Raw genomic sequence first — 13,539 nt, 5'->3', positions numbered from 1 at the left:
CACCAGTTGGGGGTCCTATAATTCAACTCAATTCTGACATACTCTACCCAGAGAACAGCGTCAGATTCCACAGGCTAATGGGGCTGCATCCCCACAAGATTTCCCTCCACTTCGGATGCCAAAAGCAAGCGTAGGATGTTACCTGTGCTTCTGGCTGAACAGCTATAAATCTCTGGTTCCCCATAACCCCCTCCTTGGGTTTGCTAATTTGCTAGAGTGGCTCACAGAACTTGGGAAGTCAGTTTACTCATTACAGCACTGGTTTATTACAAAAGCATATAACTCATCAATTTCCAGATGATGAAGAGATGCATAGGGCAAGATATGGGTAAAGGGCATGGAGCTTCCACGGCCTCCAAGCAAACCACTATGCCCAAATCTCCACCTGTTCACTGCCCTGGAAGCTCTTCAAACCCCATCCTTTTTTGGGATTTTATGGAGGCTTCAAAACATAGGTACGATTGATCAGATCTCCAGTCATTTGTGATTGAAGTCAACCTCCAGCATCCCCGCCTCCCCCGAGATCAGGGGTTGGGACCGAAAGTTCCAACCCTCCGATCATGTAGTTGATTCCTCTGGCAACCATCCTTAGGTCATCTCACCAACAAAAGACATCTTTATCACTCTCAGCCATTAGGAAATTGCAAGGCTTTTAGGAGCTCTGTGCCAGAAACAGGGACGAAGACCAAATATATATTTCTTATTATAAATCACAATACAGAGAGCACGAAAGCAGTCCTTAAGAGAAAAACCAAACCTTTGTTGGGCTTCCTTACCCTCATCTTATGGAGTGGTACTGTTTTTACTTTGATTTCCCTATGGGAGTTGGGCACTATTTCCTTTACTACCGATTGGGGTCCTGAGTCCTCCAAAGCACAGAGCCTTAAGACAAAGATCAATTGTTAACAATTTTGGGGCGGAGATGCAAGCCCACGTCAGGGAAGATAAGGACGAACAAAAAGGGAAGCCAGGCAAACTAAGAAGCAATGCAATGCAATGCAGGTTACCACCTTGGCCAGAGAGAGCCTTGAAAAGATCTAGCACGTCACTCAGTAGGTTCATTTGCTTGGCATATGTGTTGAAAGAGTCTGTAGAAAGCATTTTAAGCGTCTTATATCATAGAGGAGGAAACTCAGCTTTATTTCCTGGGAAAACAACAGACAATGTAAAATCTATTACATTTATAGCACATTGAAATGTGGCCTTAGTGTTGGCACCTTTTACGTCTCCCTATCCTGCTCCCTGCATATCCATCGTCACCAGCCCTATCTCTCCTTCACTTCAAATCTCACTGCCCACTTGGCTTCTTCATAGTTCTTTCACCAGAATGAATAAAATACCGTCTACTGACTCTCTGTCCCCATCCCTCCTTCCTCAAGTCCCTTCAAACTGCCTTTTGAAAAACAATAGCTCCGGGGCACCTGGGTGGCACAGTCAGTTAAGCGTCTGACTCTTTGTTTCAGCCCAGGTCGTGATCTCAGGGTGGTGAGATGGAGCCCTGCATCGGGCTCTGTGCTGCTTCAGATTCTCTCTCTCTCCCTCTGCCCTTCCTGCTCGTGCTCTCTTTCTCTCTCCAAACTAAATAAATAAATCTAAAACTTATATTTAAAAAAAAAAGAAAGAAAAACAATAGCTCTGATCTCATCATCTTTCTGAAATTTGCCTTCAGCAACTCCCCGATGCCTACAGCAAACTTGATCTTGGGTCAGAATCACTAGAGGGATCAATAAAACACAGATAGCTAAGACCCACCCCCACCAGAGTTTCTAACCGTGTGGATGTGAGATTGCACCCCAGAATTTGCATTTCTGACAAGTTCCAGGTGATGTTGATGCTGCTGGTCTGGGCACCACATTTTGAGGATCACTGGCTTAGAATATAAAGTTCAAACGTCACAGCACGGCCCTCAGGGATTTCTCATTCTATTTTGCTCACCTCATGCTCTGTCCTCTCCACCAAGCCCCCATGGTCCACTCACACCAGACTATCAACTTTTCCAAGCCACTGTCTATACTTTGCTTCTTCTGGCCTTTTCTCTACCTGTCCTCTTGGGAATGCCCCTCTGCCTCATTTTCCACTTAGAAATGTCCTACTCTTCATTCCAGGTCTCACCCGAATGCCACTACTGTGGGAACTCTCCTTCAATCTTGTCTTCAAATTTTGAATCCCTTATTTTCTTGCGTTCCTAACACTTTATACGTATCTTTATTAATGTGATATCAAAATCCACTGCCTTGGGACTGCATCAGTTCCATCCTGTGCCCTGACTGCTGGTTGAGTTCAGCAATGCAAAGTACCAGGAAGGTAGGGGGAGCTAGTGGGAACTTACTCCCCTTGTTGTCTCCAGAAAGTAGCCATGGCTTCCCTGGAATGGCTCTCTTCTATAGGCAAATGGCTCTTTCCAGGTTTGGGGCTGCTGCCTCTGCCCCTCTGGCCAACTTAGTGGTCTTTAAGTTTTAGCAAGCACCTTTAGGCCACGTGATTGATTAACTAAACCTTTTTTTGTGTATCTATCATGCACTGTTTTCTAGAAAGACCTAGAACCAAACACACTTGCACAGCCCCCCCCCACCCTCGCACCCCCCCACCCCAAGCCCGCACCAATACACAACCTCCCAGCACAGTGATAACAGCACGTTGGTAGCTGGTGCCACTGAGTCTGCAAGGAATCAAGAAGAGTTACAGACCACTGTGCTCCCCTTTTTACCGATTAATTGCCCTAATTTTTTTTTCTTTTAAAGATTTTATTTATTTATGACAGAGAGAGCAAGAGAGCCCAAGCAGGGGGAGCAGTAGAGGGAGAGGGAGAAGCAGGCTCCCTGCTGAGTTAACCATCTGAGCCACGCAGGCGCCCCCTTAATTTTCTTTGAAAAGAAACCTCTAGGGGCGCCTGGGTGGCTCAGTCCTTAAGCGTCTGCCTTCAGCTCAGGTCATGATCCCAGGGTCCTCGGATCGAGCCCCGCATCGGGCTCCCTGCTCCACGGGAAGCCTGCTTCTCCCTCTCCCACTCCCCCTACTTGTGTTCCCTCTCTCGCTGTGCCTCTCTCTGTCAAATAAATAAATAAAATCTTAAAGAAAAGAAACCTCTAAGTTGGGTTTTGGACAAGAGTCTGCCTTCTCCCCAGGTGGCCGACCTCCTGAAAAACCTCATATTCCTTTCCAACCAAAACTCCTATCTTGAGTATTGGCCTTTGGAGCAAAGTGCGGCTGAAATTGCCTTCAGGTAACAGGCTCAGTACACAGTCTTCCCTTGCCCCTTCAGCCTACGCGGTAAAGGGAGAGGGAGGCTGCTTCGCCATTTCTCAGTGGTTTCCCTTAATCCTTCGCCTCCACCTATAAAGGTAATTCCTTTATTAAACTCTCTTCAATTACCCACTTTGAGTATACAGGCTGCCCAAATTCCTTTTCAAAAGTTCGCCTTTACTGCCACTTTGCTTTTGTGACAGAAATCCGAAGAGTATTTCAGACTTTGCCTCCTTTAATTCCCATGATAATATGAAGTAGCTAAGCCCATTTCACAGATTCAATTACTGGGGTTACACATCTGATGAATCGCAGAGCCCAGAATTTGGACCCAAAATTTGTCTGACAGCAACGTCTGTCCCAAATGGGTGATATAATCTTGAGGCGCTGTTTCCGACCATAAGACCACAACGTAGGCAGTAGTGATTTTCAGAGAAAAGAAAGTGAAAGAAAAGGCACGAACCCTTTGGGTAGGGCCGGGGCCCCGTGAGTGGAGGAGCGGAGCTGGGGAGGGCTGCACCCTGCTCCCCGGGGCCCATACTCCCGGACGTCGGAAGAACTTGGGCATGAACTTGCGCCTGTGCGGCTGTGTGTACGGAGCCCCGGAGATCGGGAGGCCAAGAGCGTGAGGTTGGCCGCAGCCCGCCCCGCTGGCTGGCGCCCTTCCTCGGGGAGGATGGTGAGAGGCGCCACGGGCGGGAGTGCGGAGGGCGGCGCGCGACACTGCAGCACGGGGCTGCGCGGAGACCCCACGGCCCTCGAACCCCCTCTCCCTGGGGAGGAGCTTACCACCCTGACTTGTCCCGGAAGAGAGTAGAGGGCGGGGCATCGTTTTCCATGGAATCTTTGGTCTCTTTCCCCTCAGTTTTTAAAAAGTGCCTTATAAATTAGGGGTAGTAATTTTTCATCTGTGATATATGTTATCGCCGTTTCCTTTCAGTTTGTCATTTGTCTTCTCAGTTTGCTGATGGTGGCTTTTTCCCCCATGCAAACGGTTTTTATTTTTATAGTAAAATTTACCAATTTTTTATTTTCTTGCATTTGGAATTTTGGTCATATTTTAAAAGCTTTCCCCATCACCCAGCTTATAGTCGTCCATTTTATTTGTAATGCTTTATTTTTTACATTTAGATCTTTGATACATTTGGAGTTTATTCTTGTTTATGGTTTGAGGAATGGATCAAATTTTATCTTTTCTCCAAATGGGTATCCAGTTGTCCCAACACTATTTATTAAAAAGATTAGCACTGCCTTAGTGACTTGAGATACCACCTTTATCATATACTAGATTTTTATATCTATTTTGACTGTTTCTAGAACTTCTATTCCATTAACATGTTTATTCATCTGTTGCAGAGAGGCTTTGTTATATATTCTAATGTCAGGGCTAGTTCCCCTAACAGCTCTTCCTTCCGCTGTTTTCCTAGTTATTCTTTTGTGCTTATCTTTACCTAGGAACTTTAGGATTGACTTCTGATTTACGATCAGTGGCAAAAAAAAAAAAAAAAAGCTCCCATTGGGATTTATGTTGGATTTGCATATAAATTACAGAGAGCTGACATCTTGAGATGGTGTTGAGATGTTCTAACCAAGAACAAAGGATGCCCTTTCTTTGTTCTGGTTTACTTTTGTGTCTTTAAAGAGTGTTTATTATAGTTTTCTTACACAGACTATTTTCCTGTTAAGTTTGTTTCTAAACATTTTATCTTTTTTTTTTCTATTGTACATGAGGTTTTTCATTCACTGTATCTTCTATTTGTGTATATGAATGCTGTTGACTTCCTTTCTTTTTAAAAATTAATGTATAATTTACATACAGCGAATTCATACTTTTTAATGTACAGTTCTGTGAGTTTTGACAAATGAATACAATCGTGTAAGAACCGCAAGATATAAAAGAGATAAAGATATTAAAAAGTTTCATCAGGCCCCCCCCCCAAATTCCCACTGGTTCCTTTGTAATCAACCTCTTCACTCAAGGTGAGTCCCTGGCAAATACTGGTCAGATTTTGGTCCCTATAGTTCCAGAATGTCATAGAAGTGGAACCATGCAGCACATGGTCTTTTGAGCCTTGCTTCTTCACTTAGCATAATGCAGTTGAGTTTCATCCATGTAGTTAGACCTATTGCTAATTTGCTGTTGTTTTCTAATTTAATTCCACAGTGACTGGAGAACATGCTTTGTGTTATTTGAATCCGTTTAAATTTATAGGTTGAGATTTGTTTTCTGGACAGAATATGCTCTATCTTGATAAATAGACCATGGACACTTCAAAGTGTGTTCTGTTCTTGTTGGGTGAAGTGTTCTATCAGCATCCATTAGATTAAGTTGATTGAAAGCGTTGTTCAAATCCTCATATCCTTACTGATGTTACGACTAGTTGAACTATCAATTACTGAGAAAGGATGCTGAAATCACCGAGTATAATTGTAGACTTATTTCTCCTTGGAGTTCTATCCATTTGGGCTTCATGTGTTTTGAAAGTCTGTTATTGGGTGTATATATATTTGGGATTGTTAATTCCCCTCAATGAATCTGTTTGTCATTCCAGAAGAAGTAGAATAAAAGTTCTTATATTTCTAAACATGTATAAATATATAAATATAGAATCTATATTGATATATTAAAATTTATAATATTATATAGATTTATAGAAATATCTATTACTTTGGGAGTGTTCTCTTTTTTTTAAGAGAACGAGAGATCATGAGCAGTGGGGGAGGGGTAGAGGGAGAGGGAAAGAGAGAATCTTAAGCAGGCTCCAAGTTCAGCAGAGCCCCACGTGGGGCTTGATTTCACAACCCTGAAATCATGACCTGAGCCAGAATCAAGAGTTGGGTGCTTAACCACTGAGCCACCCAGGTGTCCCTACTTTGGAGTGTTTAAAGTTAACATTTTTAACCCATTGGGGGCTAATATTATTGCAGTTAGTTGTTGATTATGACATATGAATTTATATCTAATTTTCTTAATAATGAAAACTAATATTCCCAACAATATTTATTAAATTATGACTCATCTCTTTATTTTCTTATTCCTCTTAATACTTCATGTTAAGCTTTTTGATAGATTAAGGTTTATACCTGAAATTTCTATTGTACCTCCTGTCATATCATCTATTCTTAATTTAGAACTATTTAGCTTTATAATTACTACTTAATGATGCATTAAAAAAAATTGGGTAGAGGATACAGAAAGTTCCCATATACCACCTGCTCCGCCCCTAACTCCCCCATTATCAATATCTCACACCAGAGTGGTACATTTGTTACAGTTGGTGAATCTACAGCAACACATTATTATCAAAGTTCATAGTTTACATTAGAGCTTGATCTTGGTGTTGTACATTCTATTGAGTTTTGACAAATGTTTAATAACATACATCCACCATTATGGTATCATACAATATAGGTTCACTGCCCTAGAAATCCTCTGTGCTCTGCTGTTCATCCTTCCCTCTCCTCTAATCCTTGGCACCCACTGATCTTTTACTGTCTCTATAGTTTTGCCTCCAAAATGTTATATAGTTGGAATCATTAGCCTTTTCAGATTGGCTTGTTTCACTTAGTAATATGCATTTAAGTTTCCTCCACGTTTTTTAGGCTTGAGAGCTCATTTATTTTTAGCACTGAACAATATTCCATTGTCTGAATGTACCATATATTTATCCATTTACCTATTGTAGAACATCTTAGTTGCCTCCAAATTTTGGCAATTATGAATAAAGCTGCTATAATCATCCATGTGTAGGTTTTTGTATAGACATAAATTTTTAACTCTTTAAGTGGCATGATTGCTGGATTGTATGGGAAGAATGTGTTAGTTTTCTAAGAAACTATCAAACTGTCTTGCAAAGTGAACACCATTTTCATTCCCATCAGCTATACATGAGAGTTCCTGTTGCTCCACATCCCTTGCCTGCGTTTGGTATTATCACCATTCCACTAGCTGTGTAGTGGTATCTCATTGTTATTCTAATTTGCATTTCCCCAATGCCATAAGATATTGAGCACCTTTTCATATATTTATTTGTCATCTGTATATCTTCTTTGGTGAGGTGTCTGTTGAGGTCTTTTGCCCATTTTAAAATCAGCCTGTTTTTCTTTTTTTATTTTTAAGATCTAATTTATTTATTTGAGAGAGAGAGCACGTGAGAGAGAGAGAGAGCATGAGCAGGGGGAGGAGCAGAGGGAGAGGGTGAAGCAGACTCCCGGCTGAGCAGGGAGAGCAATGTGGACTTGATCCCAGGACGCTGGGATCATGACCTGGGCCAAAAGTAGACGCTTCACCGACTAAGCCACCCAGGTGCCCCAGGTTGCTTTCTTATTGTTAAATTGTAAGAGTTCTTTATATTTTTGGATAACAGTTTTTTTTAATCAGTTATGTCTTGTGCAAATATTTTCTTCCAGTCTGTGGAAAGATGCATTTTAAAGTGTAGAAGTGCATTTCATTTGGTATTGTCTTGTTTTTGTTTTTGTTTTTAATTTTATTATGTTATGTTAGTCACCATACATTACATTGTTAGTTTTTGATGTAGTGTTCCATGATCCATTGTTTGCGAATAACACCCAGTGCTCCATGCAGTACGTGCCCTCCTTAATACCCATCACTGGGCTAACCCATCCCCCTACCCCCCTCCCCTCTAGAACCCTCAGTTTGTTTCTCAGAGTCCATCATCTCTCATGGTTCATCTCCCCCTCCGATTCCCCCCCCACTTCATTTTTCCCTTCCTACTATCTTCTTTTCCTTTTTTTTTTAAACATATAATGTATTCTTTTTTTCAGAGGTACAGGTCTGTGATTCATCAGTCTTACACAATTCACAGCGCTCACCATAGCACATACCCTCCCCAATGTCTCTCACCCAGCCACCCCATCCCTCCCACCCCCCACCACTCCAGCAACCCTGGTTTGTTTCCTGAGATTAAGAATTCCTCATATCAGTGAGATCATATAATACTTGTCTTTCTCTGACTTATTTCGTTTAGCATAATATCCTCTAGTTCTATCCACGTCGTTGCAAATGGCAAGATTTCGTGGTTTTTTGATGGCTGCATAATATTCCATTGTGTATATATGGTACATTCAGACAATGGAATATTACACAATATTACACAAGAAGATTACACATCCTCTTTATCCATTCATCCATTGATGGACATCTTGGCTCTTTCCACAGTTTGGCTATTGTGGACATTGCTGCCATAAACATTGGGGTGCACATACCCCTTCGGATCCCTACATTTGTATCTTTGGGGTAAATACCCAGTAGTGCAATTGCTGGATCATAGGGTAGCTCTATTTTCAACTTTTTGAGGAACCTCCATACTGTTTTCCAGAGTGGTTGCACCAGCTTGCATTCCCGCCAGCAGTGTAGGAGGGTTCCCCTTTCTCCGCATCCTCGCCAACATCTGTCGTTTCCTGACTTGTTAATTTTAGCCATTCTGACGGGTGTGAGGTGGTATCTCATGGAGGTTTTGATTTGGATTTCCCTGATGCCGAGGGATTTTGAGCACTTTTTCATGTGTCTGTTGGCCATTTGGATGTCTTCTTTGGAAAAATGTCTGTTCATGTCTTCTGCCCAGGTATTGTCTTGTTTTTTAAAATACATTTTACTTTCATTTTGTCAAATTTTATAAATTACCATATTGGTATCTTAACTGGACTTGAATTAAGAGATCTTATATATTACATCTATAACTTGGAGAGTATTATCACTTGTAATGTATTTATGCAAGTGCAGAGAATATCTATCAAGACTTTATTTTCACCATTAGTAATTCTCTTAAAGTGATCTCATATATCCTTACCTACATTTTCTCTGAGGATTGATTTATTGATTCTTGTTTTTTAATAACAGTTTTGAGATATAACTTACATGCCATAAAATTCACTCCTTAAAAGTGTACAATTCAGTGGTTTTTAGTATATTCACAGTGTTCACCACTATCTATTTTTAGAAATTTTCATCACCCCAAAGAAATTCTGAAGTGCATTTGCAGTCACTCCCATTTCCCTCCTCCCCACAGATCATGGTAACCACTAATATACTTTAGTCTTTGTGAATTTATGTATTTTGGACATTTCATATAAATAGGATCATACAGTATGTGGCCTTTTGCCACTGACTTGTTCACTTATCATGTTTTCAAGCTTCCTTAATGTCGATGAATATATCAAAACTGTGCTACTTTTTATTGCCAGATAATATTCCATTTTATGGATATACAACTTTTTATTTATCCATTCGTCATCTGACAGACATTTGGTTATTTTTACTTTTTGACTATTGTGAATAATGCTGCTATGAACATTTGTTGTCTCAGGCCACTTGAGCTGCTAGAAAAAATACCGTGGACTGGGTGGCTTAAGCAGCACTGATTTCTCATAGTCTGGAGGCTGGAAGTCTGAGATCAGGAGTTCTTGGTGAGGAGGCCTCTCCTCCTGATTTGCAGATGACCCCTCTTGCTATTTTCTCACTTGGCAGAGAGCTGTGGTCTTTTCGTCTTCTTATAAGGACACTGATCCTTTCATGGGGGTTTCACTTTCATGACCTCATCTTAACCTAATTACTTCCCATCTGACCTCATCTCCAAATACCATCAATCACATTGAGGATCAGCACTTTAACATCTGAATTTCGGGGGCACACAAACATTCTGTCCATAGCATTTGTGAACAGGTTTTTGTGTGGACATATGTGTCATGTCACTTGGGTATATTCCTATCGGGGTATAAAACATGTGGGTCATTTGGTAACTCTAACTTTTTGAGGAATTGCAAAACTGTTTTCCTAAGTGGTTGTACCATGTTGCAGTCCCACCAGCAAGATATGAGGGTTCCAATTTCTCCACATCCTTGTCAACACCTGTTATTGTCCGCCTTTTAAAATTTTAGTTATTCTAGTAGGTGTGAAGTGATATCTCACTGTGGTTTTGATTTTCATTTTCTTAATGACTGATGATGTTCAACATTTTATTATGTCCTTATTGGCCATGTGTATATCATCCTTGGAGAGGTGTCTATTCAAATCCTTTGCCTATTTTTTAAACTCGATTATTTGCTTTTTTTATTGTTGAGTTGTAAGAGTTCTTTATATATTCCAGATACAAGTCCTTTATCATCTATGATTTGCAAATCCTTTCGCCCATTCTGTAGGTTGTCTTTTCACTTTCTTGATGGTGTTGATGATTTTAAAAATTTTCACAATATGTGGCTGTAGTATTTGTAAAAAATGATTGGTTTTGGTATCTTTTCCATTGCTATATTCTTCATCATTTCTTTTTGCCACTTTATTTTGATGACCAGGAAGAATTCCGAAAAATATATCAAATAGAAGAGGTAACAGGGCACATTTTTAGTTTTTGTTTTGTTTTTTCACTACTCTTCTGAGTTCAGAGTAAGCCTCTTTATCATGCTAAAAGTTCCTTTATTTCTCTTTAAAGTATTAAGAACAATGAAAAATGAAAGTAATAATCTCTGTTCTCCCCATAAATGGCTACCCCATACCCAGTCTTCTTTGTGAATATGCAGCATTTTTTATTTTGGTTATCTGTAGATTGCCCTTTCATTATGAGTAATAGAAACTTCTTTCTTTTCAGCAATGAGTTGTAGCTCTATTAATTTATGTCAGTGGAAGAACATCAATATTTATTGTCATGTTTGTTATTTTTTCCCCTGTGATTTAGTGAGTAAATCTGACTTTACAAAGAATAAGGGTTAACTTTATGCAATCATTTAGCCAGAATTACTATCTTCTTTTTTTTTTAATAAGGCAGTAAGTGAAATCTATTTTCTTCCAAAGCATTTAAAACATTGGAAAGTAATATAAAGGCCAAATCCTTTCAAATCTCAAATCAGATGTAAAAACTAACATCTTAAGTGTTTCTGTCTCTCTCAAAATTGCTAAGTTGGAAGACTTCAGTACAAAAGTAATGCTTTTCGGAAGAGTGGATAAAACAGATGAATTGGAAGTGGATGAAATAGGTGAATTTTCAAAAGACTCTTCACAAGCCTCCCTTTTGGTTGCATTTCACAATATCCAAGACACCATGACGGAGAATGTGCTCTCCTTGCTTGTGGAGTCGATCAGTGGCCTGTCAGAAGCCAATGGTGACTTCGGGGTGGAAGTAATACCCAATATTAAAGTTGCTGTCATGACTTTTCTCCAAAAATACTGGTAAGACAGACGATACCTTTTAACCTTTCATTTGCAAATTGTGGTTGTATCCTACGTTGAGATTCCAGGCATCCCATAGTGGGTTTTGTTTAAAAGTTGTGCTCTAACTCCCAGTAAGATAATTGCCAAGGGATTATGTATTATTACTTCTGGTACTACTAATACCTAGCATTTATCAAGTGCCTTGCTCTATGCTAAGCACTGTGCTGAGTTTTTACTTACTTCATCTCAAAACAGGTAGCACTATGAGATAGGTACATTATTAACCCCATTTTACAGATGAAGAAATCCAGGTTTCAAGAAAATTAAATAGTCACACAGCTAGTAAGTATTTGAATCAGAACTCCAAATTAGACATTCTGACTTCTGAGTGTATTTTCTTAACCACTGTGAATGTGCCTGCAAATATCCCATGAGCTTAATAGCTATAGGAGTTTATTTTTATGATGATGATATGTCCAAATAGAGACCAAGATATGGTGAAGTAAGGCGGGGGTGGGGGAGAGAGAAATTAGATTTAGGAAACAATATTGTATTATAATCATCATCATTATTATTATCAGCTTACAAAGTGACTGCACATACTTGATTTCATCTAGAAAGGTAGCTATTGATCTATGTTCCCAAAATGGTCTTAAGTGGAGGCCACTGTTAATGATAGCTGTGCACTCATGCATCACAGTAAGCAATGTGGGATAGGTTGAAGTTGACACTGTGAAATTTAAATTTATGCAGAAATATAGTATCTAAATTTTAATTCTTAGTTACAGCCTCTAAATCAAATTACTCTTTCAAATCTGTTTTCTTTTGCTATGAAATGAAATTATAACACCAACAAACTGATTTTTATTTGTAGATGTCAGGACATCTGTTATGTTTTTGTTGGACACAATAGAGTTCAGCAATTTCAGATTTTCCCAAGACTTCTGGAACTGACAAGAACCATCAGGGTTGAAAATCTGCCACCTCGTATTGATAAGAGTTATGTAACAACTTTCTTTCAGAACCCCACAAACGGAAGAGAAGGAGTAACCAATGTGCAGCTTTTCCCAGAGAAGAGTTCAGCCCTGGCTGAGTTTTCTGACTACAAAGGTAATCAATTTCTCTTCTTTCTTGATCTTTACAGTTATTATTAACCATTTCATGCACAAATGAAGTCAAATTGGAGGCCACACAAATGATTAGGAAATCCATCAAAGCCACCCATTCTTACTGGAATATGCCATGAATTAACTCAAGGTTTTGAACAGGTCTCTGTGGAGACGTAGCCAGAAAAATTGTTTTTTGTGCAGTAACAAAAAAACGGACAACAAAACTTCTCTTGACCTCAATTTCTCTGTAGTTACTGCTTCATTTCTTTGTTTCCCTTTGCAGGAAAATTTCTCAATTGAATTTACCTCAAACATACCATTTCCTCTCCTCTTACTCTTTCTTAAATCCATTCTGGAAGGGGCTTTTACCCCCATCATTCCACCAAAATTGCTCTTGTCAAGATCACCAATGACCTTTGTGTTGCTAAACTCACTAGCTACTTTGCAGTCCTCATTTTACTTGATCTCTTAGTAGCAGTCGATTCAATGATCAATGTCTCCTTCCAAATGCCTTTCTTCACTTGCTGCTAGGATGCCACACTTTGGGTTTTTTTCTACCTCAGTAGCTGCTCATTCCCATTCTTTCCTCATTTACCTTCTCTTCTTCAACTCTTAAGGTAGAGCTCAGTTCTTTTCTCCTTTTTATCTTCACTCAGTTCCTTGGAGCTCTAGTGGCTTTAAATACTGTCTATGTATCCATGACTCCCAATTCATATTTGCAGTCAAGACTTTCTCATGAACTCCAATGTCTATACTCACTGCCACCTAGACTTCTTCACCTGATTGTCTAAAAGTATATGACATAAATATAACATGTCCAGTACAAAACTCCCCATCCTCCTCACCCTGTGCCACCAACCTGCATTATCCACAGGCTTTCCCATTTCAGTTGCTGGGAACTCCATCCTCCTAGTTGCTCAGGCCAAAACCCGGGAGTCTCTCATATCCCATACCCATTCTTTAGGAAACCCCGTTCACTCTACCTTCAAGATGTATTCAGAATCATCACTTCTCAAAGAGTACAAT

At 39.9% G+C, this 13,539-nt stretch overlaps 1 protein-coding gene across 2 annotated transcripts in view; it reads left to right on the top strand.

The window, feature by feature from the left end:
* Positions 1–3,723: 3,723 nt before the first annotated feature.
* The window catches only part of PARP15 (poly(ADP-ribose) polymerase family member 15), a 49,373-nt gene continuing 39,557 nt past the window's right edge, over positions 3,724–13,539 (top strand). For both annotated transcript variants that reach the window (XM_027587479.1, XM_027587480.2), the window contains exon 1: positions 3,724–3,922. In XM_027587479.1, coding sequence (XP_027443280.1) covers positions 3,920–3,922 — 3 coding nt within the window. In that variant the 5' untranslated portion in view covers positions 3,724–3,919. The remainder of the gene's footprint in view (positions 3,923–13,539) is intronic.

This window comes from Zalophus californianus, chromosome 1, assembly GCF_009762305.2.
Source record: "Zalophus californianus isolate mZalCal1 chromosome 1, mZalCal1.pri.v2, whole genome shotgun sequence".
Lineage (NCBI taxonomy): Eukaryota > Metazoa > Chordata > Mammalia > Carnivora > Otariidae > Zalophus > Zalophus californianus.
This window is presented reverse-complemented; position numbering and strand designations above follow the sequence as displayed.